Here is an 18,090-nt window from a genome sequence, read left to right as displayed (position 1 = left end):
GTAGATAGCATCTGGACAAGAGACTCATCCCAGCAATGGATCCGCTTTACTCCTTAAGTGTCCCACCTTCATCTGCTCCTGTATTACTCTCCTCAAACATGCACTCGTTATGCAATTACTCTTTCTAATATTTAAATCAGATGGGTGTGTGGGGAATAGGACTGGAATCTTGTTGTGATGCAAAGTGCTGAGTATTTTGACTGCTTTTATTAGCCTGTGACAACATTCATTACTCCACATGATTTAGGGGGCCACTATTTCTCAGCTATCTTCTCTGCTGTGGCTATGATCTGCTGGCCCCTTATTCACAGACAAGCAGATAACCTCTAAGAGGCTGCGGGCCTAGCTCAGTGTACAGCACATCCTTGATGAGGACAAGTTTCTTCTCCAGCCGAAAGGAGAGACAACACCTTTAATGAACTGGCAGTCACCATTCTCAAAGTCATATGTGCAGTACAGGGAACAACATACCTTAACCATGTGTCATCAAGAGCCTTATCATATCCTCAGCCAGTAGGGGAGTAACTATCCCACCCACCCCAACCACGGATTGTTCTCCCCCCCGTGCTCTGGGAGGCGCTACAGGAGCCTCAGAGCCCGTACTACCAGGCTCAAAAACAGCTTCTTTCCCCAAGCTGTTACCCACCTGAACCTGGCTACCCACTGAATGTCTGTGGATATTTTTAAAAATATTTTTGTACTCGTGCTTTTTTTTAAAATTTATTTTTAGCTTCTGGTCTTCATCTGTGTATATCTTATACTGTGTTTGTTTATGTCTGTCTTGCACTGTTTAGCGAAGCCACAGCTTTTATTTCATTTTTAACACGTGCCTGCACATTGTTTTTAATGACAATAAATTGAATTGGATTGAACTGAATTCGGGAAATCATCTGGTAAAATGATGAGACAGAATTAAACCTCTATCCCTGTATGTGTCGTATGGCGTATATTGTTGTATATTGTACTGATTGTAAAGCCCTTCGGGATTAGCTTGTGATTTTGGGCTATACATATAAACTTGACTTGACTATACTAGTGGCCCTCAATGGCACGTGGTTGATCAACTGATATAGAGGCTGGAAAAATATGAGAAGGAGTGCACAGGAGATGTCTATGGGGACATAATTAGCAGATTTAATGCAGGGTATGTCTTATGCATGTGATTAGAGATTTGTAATTCTCAGCCATTATTCTCCTCTTTGTGTTGTTTGCCCTTTGACACCAAACCAGTGTCGGGGTGCACCCTTAAAACATTGGAGAAAAGACTGTGTTTGGCATGTGGCATACTTTATCTTGCTGAACCAGCAAGGATCGTGAGTGCATTGTTTGAGTAATGTGTGCACGGACACTTAGGAATGGTGCACAGGGAGCTTTTTTAATTAGCCCTCTTGAAGTTATCTCGTGACCCATATCTACTAATGAAGGTATCATGGCTGTTCTATTTACATATCTTTAGGTGGTAATGTGTGACCGCAGGGAGAATCCAGTGGCAAAGCACTGCAGACTGTGGTGCCAATGTAAAGGCAGACCTTGTTGAGTGGCTTGGGGCAGCTTTTCCAGTCCTTTTCCAATTACAACTGAGCTACAAACGACTGACATACAGTCATCAGAGTAATGATATAGGAATGGGGTAGCCCTGATGGATCTGGTAGTCATTTTTAATTGCTTGAGCTGATAGGTAAGTTAATTTAAGGTTCAAAGTTTTTTCTTTCTCATTTGTTTTTTTATTTTGTCAGCCCATGGTATTTACAGTTCAAACAGGTATAGACTAATGTTACCTATGTTATACCAACACTCAACCTAGGATTAGAAATGTAGGTTGTTGTTAGTATACCTACTAAAGGCTTGATATTTTCAATGAGTGTTATTACAATTAGGCTGTAGATTAAGGTGAAGCATCAGTGGCCTATTTTCTGCAAGGAATACAAAGGCCTGATGGGAATTGGACACCCATCCATCCAGCCATTATCCAAACCACTTATCCTGCTCCCAGGGTCGTGGGGATGCTGGAGCCTGTCCCAGCAGTCATTGGGCGGCAGGCGGGGAGATACCCTGGACAGGCCGCCAGGCCATCACAGGGCGGACACACACACATTCACACCTAAGGACAATTTAGTACGGCCGATTCACCTGACCTACAAGTCTTTCGACTGTGGGAGGAAACCCACGCAGACACGGGGAGAACATGAAAACTCCACACAGAGGGCGACCCGGGACCAACCCCAAGGTTGGGCTACCCTGGGGCTCAAACCCAGGACCTTATTGCTGTGAGGTGACCACACTAACCACTGCGCTACTGTGCCACCCAGAACTGGACACATAGCCATACAAATCTGTCTATTGCATATAGAAAGTATATTGAGCAATTCATGAGAATTTCATAGCAAACAACGTTAGGGAACAATGCTTTGATAATTTATTTCTTCTTTCTGTTAACTGTGGGCTGTTTGTAGACATTTATGGATAAATGAATACATATAAATGTAGATTTTACTTTGTAAATGGACAGAAAGATTTAATATTAGGATGCTTTCCTACCCACTGCCTATGGGTATCCTTACAATATGCGTCTAGTTTATTTGGAGGGCTGGACTTTGATTCCCAAAAGAAAGATAAGGTGAATATTGTCGCACCAGTGCATGTAAAGTGTTTTGTTCCCACAGCATCTGAATGATCCAGTAGACAGGATGACGGGATATAATAAAACACAGGTGACTTTGAGTGTGGAACAGCTGTCCTTGTTTTTGTCTATCCACTACAGAGTCACCTTTACACTGCCTCGGCTAGCTAACTCTTTAAAAATCAGCAAGGCATTTCAGGTGATGAACTATTGAGTTTGAGGCTTTAATATGATTTCAGCAGTTGTCATCCATCCTTCAGCGATGGCCTTGGCCTGGAATAGGTGGGCGTTGGTGACGGTGGAGGAGGGAGGTCCCTCTCCATGCTATCAGCATTATATTCATGCTATCAGCATTATGGGGCACAATATTCCCGAGACATCCACCTTCACAGGACCTTGGCACGGCTAAGGGAGGTTAATTCAACATATGCTGCAAAGACAGTTCCGCATGGCGCTCTCTTTCCAGAGGGGTGTCTCAAATTGCTCTTTCCGATGATGGTTTCCCTATGGAAGAACTAGGTCACCAAATAACACTCCCTTCCAGGGGCTTGTTGCTAAGGCCTGGCTCCTTGGAGCCCAGAAGGCAGGCAGACAGGGGCTAGTGCACTCTGACTGAAGCCAGCTTCTGACAGAGGGAGCGCCACTGGAATTACTGCAGCCCTGTCTAAACAGAGCATCACGTTCAGATTACTAAACTCATTTCAGAGAGGGGAAGGAGAGGTGGGAGCTAAAGTAGGGAGAAATGTGTGTGTGTGTCGGGGGGAGGGTCCGTTTTGTTTTTGCCTGTGTTTGTAAGGGCACTGGGATGCTGTTGGCTTTGACAGCTGCAAAGAGATACTGAATTTGAGTCACACTATTTGCAAAACACTGTGTGCAGCGCTCTGCTTTAAAGGTAACACAAAGTGCCTCCTTCCAGCAAATGAATGAGCCGAGATCCCCAGTTATCTCTGGTTATTGTTCCAATCAGGTTGGCTTTGAAAGGGGAGGTGCGTTCTCCTCTGGACAGCTCATTAAGATAACACACAAATGCGGCTCCCACATCATCCTGTGTTTATTAAAGTGGGCCTCATTTCGACTCCATTGTCTCGTGCAGGAACCTCTCCCTTTGTCAGTGTAATTGATGCCAGATGGCAAAACAAAGCTGGCTGTCTGGAATGCTTAAAGAGTGATCTCAGACAGCAGGGCCAATAGCTCAACTTCACCAGTCCGTCGCCCACCATATCCACCTGGTTGACCCAGGTATGCGGACAATGAGAGGGAGCATAGGAGAGCCAGTGTGGCTGCAAATAGTCAGCTTGTTAGCCAAGTGCAGGCTCATGAAAGGTCACACTCTGAAGACCCAGCTCTGGTCTGTTTTGCCCAGTTCTTTAGCCAACGCTGAACAGTTAAAGAGTGGCTAGGAGTGGGACCGACACTGATTTCACAGATCTCTCTGAAACATTCATGAGAGCAGCATTAGAGAATAAAATTCATTGTCTTCCTCTACTAAAGGACCTTCCTTCACCTCTCAGCTTATTAAAATCACATAGTATTAACTTTGCCGTTCACAGGGAGGCTAAATAATTCAATTAGACGGAAGAAGGAGTCAAGTGAATAACTCTAATGACATTAAAGCTTGAGGGAGAGCTGGTCATGACTATGAGGGGTAGCCACCATGGCTGAGCAAGCCAAACAAACTAGTTCAGTTTGTTAAAAGCAAAATTAATTTTGTGCTCATAAGGGTGTAGTCATACTTGGCAAAATATCTTATGTGCACTGGGGACAAAAGAGGCAGAGATATTAAAGATTCTGTCTCGATTCAACAGCACAATTGTAAAGCGGAGGGATATTCTATGCAAGACATATCTTGTTTATAATTTAATACCAATTCAAATGAGAATGAGCGTGTCAAGAATGAATCAGCTTGTACGAGGGGGATGTAGAGAAAGAGGCCTTGAGGCTGTGTGTCCACTGGGAACCACGCTTTAAAGCACTGGCAACTTTTTCTTGTTTTAAAAACAAAGGTTGTTGCATGTTTCCAACAACATTGACAGTTTACGCACGGTTAGAGCACTCACAGAAAAGAAGAAATTGAAAAAATAAAAAAGGCTAACCTATAGCTAAGTGAAAGTGTGTCAGACTTTGGATAGGTTTTCAGATATTGCATGGTAAGAGCAGTATCCCCAACCAGTGCATCTCTCAAGCATCTGTTTAGCACGACTGGCTATGATAGAGGTGGGTTGTCAACAAAGAGGCTAAGACTCTTCCAGATGGGCATTGGCTGACCTGTCTTTGACTCCTCTTCTTCCAACTCTTTGGCCTCTTCAGCTGTGGAAAGAGAGAACCATTGTCATAAAGAGCCACACTCTGGAAGCAGATACAATAGACAGTCCCCTTGCTGACATCCGCAGGGCCACTTCATAATAAGCAAATGGTGTGTTCATTCTCCAAAGCTTGTTTATAGAGGAGGCTATGAGAGGCTGGATGTGGATGGGGCTATGCACCACAGCGACCCCTCCACCCACCCACCCAATTCACCTCCAGCCAACTCACAAAGGCAGTAATCACATTAGGGTATAGCCACTGGCTCTCTGAAAAACCACTGCCAACAGCTAGAGACAGCCCACCATGATGGCTGTCACACATATGTCACAGATGTACTTATGTCCTTACACGCACACATAAACAAAAGTAGACACAAACATGCACTAGCATAACACACACACATATATATACATAGAGAGAGAGAGAGAGAGCGTTGTTTTTTTTGGAAACCGTCAATAGTGTTGATAAAAGTGCTCAACAAATGAGAAGCGGAATATTAAGGTAGATGCAGGGGGAAAAAAACGTTAATTCATAGCAGTACAAGCCTGTTTCGTGCATCACACACTCATCAGCTGCCAAGATGGCCAACTTGGCAGCTGATGAGTGCGTGATGCACAAAACAGGCTTGTACTGCTATGAATTAAAGTTTTTTTGCTTACATCTATCTTTCTCTCTCTCTCGCTATATATATATATATAAAGAGAGAGAGCGAGAGAGAGAGAGAGAGAGAGAGAGAGAGAGATACATCGGTTTAACAGAGGGAACATTCAAAAAGAGATTTAATGCACATGTGTAGAATGTAACATCTTTAAGCCGTTACATTTGGTCACTGGCGGACAGAAACATTAATTATTCAACCACCTGGAAAATCCTCTCTAAGAACAAAGCATATTCAACCAGTAGTAAAATGTGCAATCTATGTCTAACTGAAAAATATTTTATCATTTGCAAACAAGAAATGTCCACATTGAATAACAGGAATGAACTGGCCAGCAGTTGCAGACATATAGATATAAGCACCTATTTTGGAATTATAAATAAATCATGGCAATAGACAAATCCCCCCCATTTGACCGTTAGTGATCATGTGTTTTTGAATTTTTTAGTGTCGCACCTCTCCCTTCCCCACTGGACATTGTGCACGTGATGTGCATGACGAGGCAGTAAATGGTATTTTCTTTCCCGTGTAGCTTTATTGACAGCTGATGATTGCTTATGGCATGAAACAGGCTCCCTACTGTTGAATGTTTCTTTTAACAAAGTTATATATATATATATACACACACACACACACACACACACACACACACACACACACACACACACACACACACACACACACACACACACATGTTCAACAAATAAGGAGCAAAATAATCATGTTTATGCCATAAGCAATCATCAGCTGTCATCAGGTACCGTCCATTAAAGAATTTACTTGAATCATATATATATAAAATCCAGTGAGTCAAGTGAATTCTTTATGAGACAGTACAAGCCTGTTTCATGCCATAAACAATCATCGGTTGATGATTGCTTATGATTATTGATCGATGGGTCAGAGCTGTTTTGGCAGCACGAGAGGTACCTACACAATATCAGTTTTGGCTGATCGCTGTATTATATATAAATAAATATATATATACACACACATACATATAAAATATGTGCACACACACATACGCTAAGGCTAAAAATAGATAGGAGACAATGGAACAAGTGGTAGAATTTAATTTTATGACACCACCTTCACTGCAATTGGTCTTGAGAGCCACCATTTAGTGCCTGACACTTAAGGCTTGCATAGATTAATATGATAATTGAACAAAATTGAATGTCAAGGCAACACAATGTGTTTGTATACATTCCTATATGTCTGCCCAATATTCACTGGCTTTGACAGAACAGAATGTAATCCTCCAGGGAAATTAAGGGAAAATCCTTATAATTACAACAGCACGGCATCTGCCGAGTTTCCAGATTGGATTTCAAATATATATGCTTATAAGTCTACCCACACCCAAGCCTGGTTTGGTCGAGCTATGTTGTAATTTGAATTCCAATGTTGCAAACACATAATGATGTGATATGCATATGCCCACAGGTTATCATTTTTCAGAGTATTTCAGAGGTCTGGGTTCCCCTTTTCTTTGGATGACATATCCATCAGCGTATGGCAGTCCACTTAAATAAACATTTGTTTGAGTTTCTTCATTGCTGTTATTTTTGGAAGGAAGGTGGAGGTAAAAAGAGGTGAAGGGTTGATTTAAAAGATCACATTTGAACAGCCGTTTTCCTCTACAGACTGGTAAAAGGATATTTCCTTTGGAAAAGACCTGCAACGTAATTGTAGGTGGGAGTATATCTATATAGCCACTGTACCTACATGCCCTCCTGTTACAAGGAATGAAGAAGATCCTTTCAATGCTTGTATTGGGTGGAAACCCTACATCAGGAAGGAAGCGTGCTTAAGTATAAAGGTTGGCAGAGTGTTAAGACTGCTCTCTGTGAGGCCCATCATGCAACAACTAGACTCCATTCATGCCTGGTATTAAAATTTCTACCTTGACTTAGTTAAGTAAGGAAAATGCATTCTGATGAGTGTAAATGCGAATAGTGGGCAGTATAATTAAAGAATAAACTGATCTCAACTAGAGTCAGAAAGTAGGATATAGTATTCATAGAGTGTGCTAGCATTATCAATTAAGTATCAACACAGAGTAGAAATGTCATCAGATTATCGCTACTAATGCCGCCTGTGCCACAATCTTAACAGTTGTGAAAGGAAATTCTTTGATAAAGATAAACTATCCTATGTTTTCAAAAAAGGTGTACTTCCCACCATCCTAAATACTTTGGCTTGCATATCATGTTTGCAAAATGAGTAGCATGCTCCAACTCACCATGCATTATAAATCAGATGTAAATGCAAAGGCAGGGGCTGACTTGCTACTGGCCAGTTGGGTTTTCAAGTTTACTGGCCTTGACTCTGAAATCCCTGGCCCTGTAGCATGTCCATTTGCTTTGAAATTTGAATAATGTCAGTAGAAATCTAATTTTAACACAGCAAAAAAAATATTTTTTAGATTCTTTTTTCTTGGCACCCAACCAGGAGTCAGGGGTTTAAGAAACATGAAGACAGAATTTAGGTAATGCACTAGCTTGTCTTTGTAGTGAATGCCCTGCAACCTAGAAAGATCCCATAATCCACAAGCATCACTTGTTCTTTCTCCTTATCTTAAATGTACAATATGTAAGTTTATCTGCTTAAACAAACAATTAAATAGAAATAACACACTTGCAGTGTGTGGACCTAAGAGCAGACCAGAGCAATATCCCCGAACAAAAACCAGTTATCATCACAGTGGCCAACATCCAACGACGAGTCTCAAACATGAAGAGCCGGACTGCATCAGGCCCTGACATGATTCACGCCTACTGGTTGAAGAAGCTAACAACACTCCATGAATGCCTGACAACACAGATGATCCAGCTGCTAACATCAGGGTCTCACCCTGACTGTGTAACACAAGGGAAAACAATACTGATCATGCAGCATCCCCACAAGGATACAACACCTTCAAACTACTGGCTGATAACCCGCTTTTCCACAGCATGGAAGATCCTGTCAGGCATCATAGCAGCTTAGCTGAATGGGCACATGAGTCAATACATGAGTGAAACTCAGAAAGGAATTGGGAACAACACCAGAGCGTCAAAGCATCAGCTACTGGTTGATAGAACAATCACCCAAGACTCTTAAGACCAGACAGACCAACCTGAGCACAGTCTGGATTGACTACAAGAAAGCTTACGATTCAATGCCCCACACCTTGTTACTGGAGTGCTTGGCACTATACAAAGCCAACAGGACACTAATAGCCTTCATCAAGAACTCAGTACAGTAGTGTAAAACAACACTAGAGGCCAACTCAAAGACAATCACATGGGTAACCATAAAATGTGACGTATTCCAAGGTGATGCACTGTTCCCGCTGCTGTTCTGCATAGGAAACCACAAGGAGGTCAGCTACAGCCAAATACCTCCAGAGAGTGAGGCAGGTCCTGAGAAGCCAGCTCAATGGGAAGAATAAGATCCAAGTCATCAACACATATGCCCTACCAGTCATCAGATACCCAGCTCGAATAATACGCTGGCCAAAGGAAGAGATTAAGGTCACAGATATCAGGACATGGAAACTCCTCACAATGCATGGAGGGTTCCACCCGAAGTCCAGCAGCCTAAGACTGTACGATAAGCGAAAAGATGGTTAGTGAGTGTCAGGGCCACTATCCATGATGAAACAAGGAATATCCATGACTACATCAGAAAGAGAGCCCCCCCAGGATGAACTGCTGAGTGAGTACCTCAGGCAGCAGAAGACAAGAGAGTGTGGAGGAAGAAGAAGAGGAGGTATCATGGAAGATCAAGCCCCTCCATGGGATGTACCATCGATAGATAGAAGACAGAACTGACATCGAGAAATCCTACCAGTTGCTAGAAAAGGCTGGACTGAAGGACAGACAGCAATGGGGCTCTGATCATAGCAGCACAAGAACAGGCACTCAGGACCAGATTGATTGAGCCAGGGGTCTACCACATCAGACAAGAACCAAGATGCAGGCTGTGGAAAGATGCCCCTGAGACAGTCCAGCACTTAGTAGCAGGGTGTAAAATGCTAACTGGGAAAATGTATACTGAAAGGCATAACAGAGTGGCTAGGATAGTGTACAGGAATATCTGTACTGAATACAGACTGGATGTCCCCAAATCCAAATGGGAGACACCGTCAAAGGGGGTTGAGAATGGCAGAGCTAAGATCATATCGGACTTCAAGTTCTAGATTGACAAGACAGATTAACAACAGTCTGTTGCACCATCACAGCATACATCTGAGCAAATGCTTTGAAGGTCTGATAGACCAAAAGTTCTAAATAAATTGAAAAAACTGCACAGATCCATTTGTGAAGAAACCTCCTCATTCTGTTTGGGCTCATTGCTTCTTACAGCACCTTAGCAAAGATTTAGCCAGGTAGTGCAGTGGTCATTCTGCATTATTTAATGGTGTTGAACCTATCCATCTTAAACATTTGTATTACTTCAGTAAAAGCAACTTTGCAACTGTCCAATCTTCACCTGTATTCAAAGGATAATTAGTGCTTTGGTCTGAGAATAGAAAATGAATGCATGAATTGGTTATCTGGTAATGACAAAATTAACCTGATTCAGTCAATATTTTGCAATAAATTCGCAATTTTGCACCAACATGTACAGCAAAACAAACCCTTAAAAAGCTGCATTTAAATGAACATGCATTTAATAGAATACTTTGGAAAACATGTAATAGTTGAACAATACAATTCATCTCGAGATGATTTGCAGATCATAGAAACAACAAAACAATGGTTTACTAGTAACATAAGATTAGTAACTTCTCCACTGACTAACATTTTGTATTATACCTCTTTTTCTCCCACTTTGTTCGTAATCACACTATTATACATTGTTATGTTTATATAAGTTATTATAGAACCCAAAAACAATTGATATAACAATTTATATTCTAGCAATTTTTACCCTTTTTAACCCTAACCTGTTGTGGGAACTTCTTGTTCTTGACATATTTTACATCAAGCAATTCATATTCAATTCTATTCTAAAAATTCTTAGTGACAATGCCAGCACTCAGTTCTCAGGGAAATATGTAGTGAGTACTCGTCTAGCATTCTGTGGCTCTTCTGTTCACTCATGAGGCACTGGAATCTCTGGTTCCTTCAATTCTGCTGGTTCCTCCCTCCCTTCAGTCCTCCAAAACTCCTCTCCTTGCGACTCGCACAAGTTGTGCAAGACACAGCAGCTGCTGACAATGGTGGGGACCCTCAAGATGCTGACATCCATCTTCTTCAATAGACACTGCCATCTCCCTTTAAGCCTTCCAAAAGCACATTCCACAGTCATGTGTGCACAACACAGTCTGTAATTGAAATGCCTCTGCTCTCTAGTAAGATGTCCATTGTCAGGGTATCCCTTCATTAGCCAGCTCAAGAGTGGGTATGCAGGGTCTCCCGAGAGCATGATGGGCACTTGTATTCCTCCAATTTATTGTGTGTCCTAAATGAAAAAAAAAGCAACACAGTCACTCTTGGGGTCAGTAATTAGATTTCTCTGCAGTTAATGCATAGCACAAGTACAAACGAATGAGCAGGCCATCTGTAGAACACTACAAGATTATGGCTCACCGGTGGGAAAAGGTTGTCCCTCTCAGCTAGATCAAACAGTGTGGAGTTTTGTAGCACTTTTGCATCATGCACACTGCCAGTCCATCTAACATTGATATTGGTAAATCTTTTGATGGAAAATAAATAGGAAACCGGCTAGCTTTAATGACCTACTTTGATTCCACGAGGCAGGCAAACAGGCTTCTATCACAGTCTAACATAACAGAAATACATAACTTTATACACCATCTGATACATTACAAACACAATATACCTCAAAAGATGTACAGTAGGGCCTATATTAACCATCAGGGTGACACAAGTCTCACTCTTGGCCTTCTCCCACTGAGTAAGTGTGTGAATTTGTGTGTTTTTGTTACTCACTGAGAGAGGTGATCCACAACAGCTTGCAAGATGATGGAATGACTCCCTTTGCAATTGAAGTAATCCTTTGCATTGTTGGAGGGAGCTGTGATGGGGATATGAGAGCCATCTACTGCTCCCCCACATTGGGGGAACCCCATTTCTCCTCAAAGCCATCCACAATCGCCTGCAGTCTTTCCCCTTGAGGCAAACTAATAAATTGGCACTGAAGTGTGTGTATCACATGACAAACCTCCCAAACACATTTGGACACTGTTGCTTTGCCAATACCAAACAAATCGGACAGTATTTTAAAGTCTGTACCTGATGCGAGATACCAAATTGCTACTGCAATCCTCCTCTCCAGTTGTATGGCTGGGCAAAAATGTGTATTTCTTTTGTGTAGCTGCAGTTTCCCACATATAAAATCAAATTTGCAAAGCCACATATGAAGATTAGCTAGCCATTGTTCGCCAAATGTCCCAATTACGATTCTGTCCCAGCAGTCTTGACTTATTGCACGCACCCACAATGTCCTCTTGGGTCTCGTGGCCATCACAGCACAGGCAAAAGCTGTGGCTTTCCATTTGTTTCTCCTACTTCTCATCTCCAGTTGGTTCTCTAATTGCATGAGCTGGCTTTGCCTACGATGTCTGAAATTTTTGAAAAGCCCATAGTGATATATTACGAGTGCATCCAACATCTTGGGCGATTTGGTTTGCCTTAAACACGCCTAGGAATATACCCAGTCTGTATTGTTTTGATTTTGCCCATACGCCAAAACCTCTGCAAACTTCTTTTTATTTCTGGTAGACTAGGCATGGGAAGTGCTTTGTTGCTTCCTGCTGATTAAAAACAATAATGTATTTGGTCTTTGCAAACGGAAATGATGTGCATGTTAATTTGCATATTGAGCGGGGAAGTGAGATCGAATCACAAGTGGCCACTCAAGAAGCATGTGGAGACGCATTCTAATGTTGGGTGTAAACAGGGCCTTAGAAAGATGACAAATAGCAGATAGAAACAGATGAAAGAGGAGGGGAGTTAACAGATAATTAGAATAGTTTCAATTCAAACTTCCCAAGATGAGTGGGAAGTATTGTTCTTGTTTATAACTTTTTTTTTTACTTGAACATAGCTTAACCATGTCACGTGATATGCGACTTCAGTACACTTTAACAGCAAATACCATTGACTATCCCTGTAACAAATTGGCCACAATTTTGAACATTGGCCACACAGGGTCCAGCCATATACAAGGCTTTGACCTAGTCTTGTTTATTATTTTTCTATAAGTCCTTCGGTAAATGTAGATCCAAGTTAAATGCTTTCTTCTTGCCATTCCCTTTCTTTGACTCAAGCAAGGAATCCCCAAAAAAAGCCAGATTTAACATGGCAACCATAAGAAGAGTTGTTCATTTCAAATTAAATCGAGGGAAGGGAGAACTCGTCCTCCCTCATCTCATGTATTCCTTTTGTTCAACCAAGGCTTCAGAAATGCAGCCTTTCAAATGAAGTGTATCCCACAATCCCCCATGTGTGCAGCTTGTAGTGACGTCAGATAAGCTGAATTCCCTGGACAGGTAACAGCCATACAAATGTAGTAAGTGCTTCACATTTGTAAGAAGTGCATTAAAATGACCAAAAAGGCTATGCTATTTTGGCAAAAAACACTGTCGACATATAAGTCTTTAATTGATTGTAGCCCTTGTCTTTCCCATCATTTAAATGTAGAATTAGTGAAATACGGTGGGAACATATAATTCCTATTAATTGGAGCATGTTTTGACATTGATTGCAGACCAAAGCTTTTCCTAAATCATATCCAAGTTCTTAGAAAGTTGTATATAATAATGGATTATTACTGAAAGGTGTGACTGTTAAGGGGAGTGCCATACAGAGCATAGATGCTAGTGAGGTCTGTTTGCAATACATTGATCCTATAGTAACCCAGCCTTGGGAGTCTGAAGTAGAGCTATTAAGCCAATTCAAGTAAATTTCATATACTTGCAGCCAGAACTGGAAGTTGGGCAGTGCTAGGCCACCAGAAGTTTGTGTTCTTTGCAAGTATCTTTATGAATCTTTGGGGGTTCGCCATTCAAAATATAATAAGACATAACTTTGTCGAGTACGTTAAAGTTTTTTTCTTTTAGGAATAAAAATGGGAATACACTGAAAAAAATGATGGAATTTAGGCAATGTCCTTGTGTTTACAGAGTTAACACAACCAGCTAAAGATAAGGGAAGGAGTGACCATGTGCTGAGGTCATTTTTTTGTGCATTCTATTAAGGGGGGGTTAACTCCAAACAACTTTTTATATGATTGGGTTACTTAAATTCCTAAGTAAAAATGGTCGAAACAATGTTAAATGGAAAGTCTTCATTACGCAAATTTTGTCTCACTAAAAATAATTCACTTTTGTTTGAGTTTATTTTGTAACCTGAAATAACATTAAAACTCTCCAAAGTGCATAGAATATAAGGGAGGGAAGCAATGGGGTCCGAAATGTAGAGGAGGAGGTTGTCCGCATACAGGAACACCTTCTGCTCATGCCCACATCTCTTTATGCCTTTTATTAATTGCTCATCTCTCAGGGCTATTGCGAGGGGTTCAATAGCTATTGCAAATAACAGAGGTGAAAGCAGGCAGCCCTGCCGCATGCCGCGATGAATGAAGTATCTTGATTGAGTAGAGTTAGATCGGACAAGAGCCACTGGGGCAGCATACTGAGTGTCTTTCCAGGATATGAATTTCTGCCCAAACCGAAATCTGCCAAGCGCATGGTAAAGATAGTCCCACTCCACCTGGTCGAAAACTTTTTCTGTATCTAATGTGAGAATTGTTTCTGGGTGAGGCCTGGGTGGAGAGTGTAGAACATTGAATAATTGGTAAAGATTAAAGAACCTCTGCCTTTTCTGTACAAAGCCAGGTTAATCTGGTGAGATAATTGAGGGAAAATAAATTTCTAGTCTGTGAGTTAGTATTCTAGAAAGTATTTTAAAGTCTACATTTAATAATGATATAGGACGATATGAAGCACAATTAAGCAGGTCTTTATTTGATTTCAGGAGTAGTGAAATAGTAGCCTCTTCTAGAGTAGGAGCAAATTGTTATCGTTGAAGGAATCTGTGTATAGCTCTTAATAGGGGTGAAAGGAAATCATTGAATTTCTTATAATATTTGGTGGGAAATCCGTCATAGCCAGGATTCAATTTCCCAATACATTACCTAATTTCTCCTCGGGGATGAATCAAGTATTCTGATTCCGACTCTAATGATTCTTGCCACTCTGTGTTAATTTAATAGCTTCCTTGATTCTGTCAAGTGCAACTTCATCTTCCAATTCTTTTGCTATATCTGGCTCTAAAGTTGGAATGAGGACATTATCAAAGAACAAGACGAGCAGATCTGGGTTGATCGAATTGTAAAGATTACAGTAAAACTCTCTGAAAGTATCATTTATTTTCTGTGGCTCTGTTGTTAGGTCACCTGACTTGAGTCTGATTTGAGGAATCAGCCTTTAGCTATTTGAGTATCACAACTGATGACTGAGTATTTTTGAGGCTTTCTCCCCATATTTGTAAGTCGAGTGTTTTGCTTTGAAAATATATTCCTCTGCTTGCTTAGTGGAAAGTAATTGAATTCAGTTTGTAGGGAGAGACTCTGTTTATAGAATTCAGGAGAAGGTGAGGATGTGTGCTGCTGATCTAATTGTAGTATGAGGCTAGTTAGCTCTTTTAGTTGTTCCTGCTTTCTTTTGTTAAGGAGTTCGCTATATGAGATAATGTGACCGTGTAAGCATGCCTTTAAAGTTCCCCACACAGTGCTAGGCGATACATCCAGGGTTAAGTTGGTCTCAAGAATAGTTTTTATTTGTGTATCTATGTACTGGACAAAGCTATCACCAGATAGAAGAAGTAGGTTGAAATACCAGGAATGACAGGGTTTTTGTTGTTCTGGGAAATTCAGTTCAAGAGTAACTGAACCATGGTTCCATATCATGATACTATGGTAGATGCAGGAGGGATTTTGGGGGAGTAACTGTTGGTCAATGAAAAAGTAATAAGCAAATATGTCTGGTGAACCAGAGAGAAAAAAGATAATAACGTTCCTGTGCTGTTGGGACGTACTACTCCCTGATCAGGGACTTTTTGGGGGGTAAAATAATGTCCATTTAGACCCTGGTCCCTGCGGTGGAGAGGCAAAAGGTTCTCAAAGGTCCTCAAAAGGTTCCTAGTTCCTGGGGAAAGTTCCTGCGGTGGAAACATGGGTTTTTTCAGGGGTGCAGTTCAGGGTCTGCTCATCCTCCACCAACAGCAGGCTATTTTGCCTGTTCCTTTGTTCCTTCAGAGTGTGATGGTTTTGTACCCTTTTCCACTTTTTGTTTAGATTCCAGATGTGCAGGGAGGCTAGGGGGGTGGTTGGGGGATGGGTTTGGGAGAGCAGGAACAGGACAATACACCTAGCGTAATGAAACTCGGGACAGTGGAAACGCAAAAGGTTCTCAAAGGTCCTCAAAAGGTTCCTAGTTCCTGGGGAAACATTCCTGTGGTGGAAATGTGAGGTTTTTCCAGAGGTGAGGTTACGGTTCTGTTCACCCTCCACCAACAGCAGGTTATTTTGCCTGTTCCTTTGTTCTTTCAGAGTGTGATGGTTTTGTACCCTTTTCTGCTCTTTGTTTGGTTCCCATATGTGCAGGGAGGCTAGGTGGATGGGTTTAGAGGAGCAGGGTGTTGAGAGCAGCAACAGGATAAAACACCTAGAGGAGTGAAACTCAGGGGACTGCACATGGTGGATTCCACTAGCGGGGAGAGTATTTCAATTTAAATCATCCTCAGTTGCCTCATTATGTGTGCGCGCATGCACGCACGCACGCACGCACACACACACACACACACACACACAATGATACCATGTCTCCCTATACTTGTGGGGACCCCTCATTGACTACATTCATTCCCTAGCCCTTAACCCTAACCTTAACCATCATAACTACATGCCTAACCTTATCCCTTACCCTAACCTTAAACTAATCCTAATTCTAAATTTAACCCTTAACCCAAATCCTAAAATAGACCCTATTCCTCATGGTGACCCATAAAATGTCCCCACAAGGTAGGTGGTTTCAAGTTTTTCTGAAAAACCTTACACACACACATGCCACACACACACATGCCACACACACACATGCCACACACACACACACACACACACACACACACACACACACACACACACACACACACACACACACAGAGTAAATCCATCCCCATGTCACCTACACATGATCTCCAAGGCTAGGTCTGATTTAATCATATGCTTGTTTAAATGTAAAATGAGCTTGGGAGGAACAGAACACTGGGGCTGGATAGGTCACTGACAGCATATGTTAGATGTGTAGTCATGCACTTTATGTAAGGAAGAAGATAAACATCGAAACAGAAAATGGCAAGAAATATTAGATAGATAGATAGATAGATAGATAGATAGATAGATAGATAGATAGATAGATAGATAGATAGATAGATAGATAGATAGATAGATAGATAGATAGATAGATAGATAGATAGATAGATAGATAGATAGATAGATAGATAGATAGATAGATAATGAAAGAAGATAAACTATTTGGTTTTCTGAGATACACACCATTCTAAATTGAGGTTTCACTTCCAACTGCAATACCACTAGCTGCTTCACCCTGTTAGGATTCACATTCTGGTGCTCCACATACATTATGACAGGAAAGAAAAATGACTTACTTGCTCATCCACTTGTCCTGACCCTTCCACTTTCACTACAGCGAGCCGGGGAAAGAGAGTCAACTTCAATCTGGCCATACCCAAGAACACCATTAAAAGATAAGACAACCACAATTAGGTTGCACTTCCCGCTTCCTGCCTTACACACAGCAGTGGATATGTGCATTGCAATCCCCCTTTAAAGCCTCCAACATCTGTATTCATATTGTATCATTCTATCAGGAGTGTGAGAGTCTGCATTATATGTGAATAAGTCAGTGCACCCACTCTTCAAGTCCGTGCTCAGAAAACATGAACAACTAGCCAAATGTGGGAGACGGGGGACAGAATGAGACTTAACGTTTCAATAAGGCGGGCAGCAGATGACCACATAATCAATCCAGCCTTCCAGCGTGAGGGCTGCAGGCAGGAAGGCAGCTCCTCATCCTGCCCATTGAAGACAAGGCCCACAACCCTGAGAGACCTTTGCCCATGGGATGGACTGCATTATATTTTTCTCTTTCCATTTCATTTGATTTCATATGTTCCATGGAGCTATTTACTCTTTCCTCTGAGTCTGTGTCACTTCCATATTTATTTTTACACCCTAGGGCCCCTGTGCAGACACTAGCTGACCTTTATTTAAATGTCTCTTCCACTCTGAGCAGATCTCATTACAGCGGAGCTGGTGGCTTTTCACTATCCATCTCTTTTTGAAACTTTGTCTCTTTGCACTCGCAGCAGTCCTTGGCTATTCCGCAATGCTAATTATTGGATTCGGGTAATGATGTTTCTCTCAGCCAAATATATACATCCCACCATCAGAGATCCACGTTTACCAG

At 41.6% G+C, this 18,090-nt stretch overlaps 1 protein-coding gene across 2 annotated transcripts in view; it reads right to left on the bottom strand.

Annotated features, from left to right (window-relative positions):
• The window catches only part of cd276 (CD276 molecule), a 130,355-nt gene that overhangs the window by 31,243 nt on the left and 81,022 nt on the right, over positions 1-18,090 (bottom strand). The window contains exon 6 of one of the 2 annotated variants that reach the window (XM_056278618.1): positions 4,886-4,927. In XM_056278618.1, the coding sequence (XP_056134593.1) occupies positions 4,886-4,927 (42 nt within the window). Of the gene's footprint in view, positions 1-4,885; positions 4,928-10,378; positions 11,037-18,090 lie in introns of those variants that run through there. The other variant, XM_056278617.1, reaches the window with a different exon arrangement.

This window comes from Lampris incognitus, chromosome 4 (assembly GCF_029633865.1).
Source record: "Lampris incognitus isolate fLamInc1 chromosome 4, fLamInc1.hap2, whole genome shotgun sequence".
Lineage (NCBI taxonomy): Eukaryota > Metazoa > Chordata > Actinopteri > Lampriformes > Lampridae > Lampris > Lampris incognitus.
This window is presented reverse-complemented; position numbering and strand designations above follow the sequence as displayed.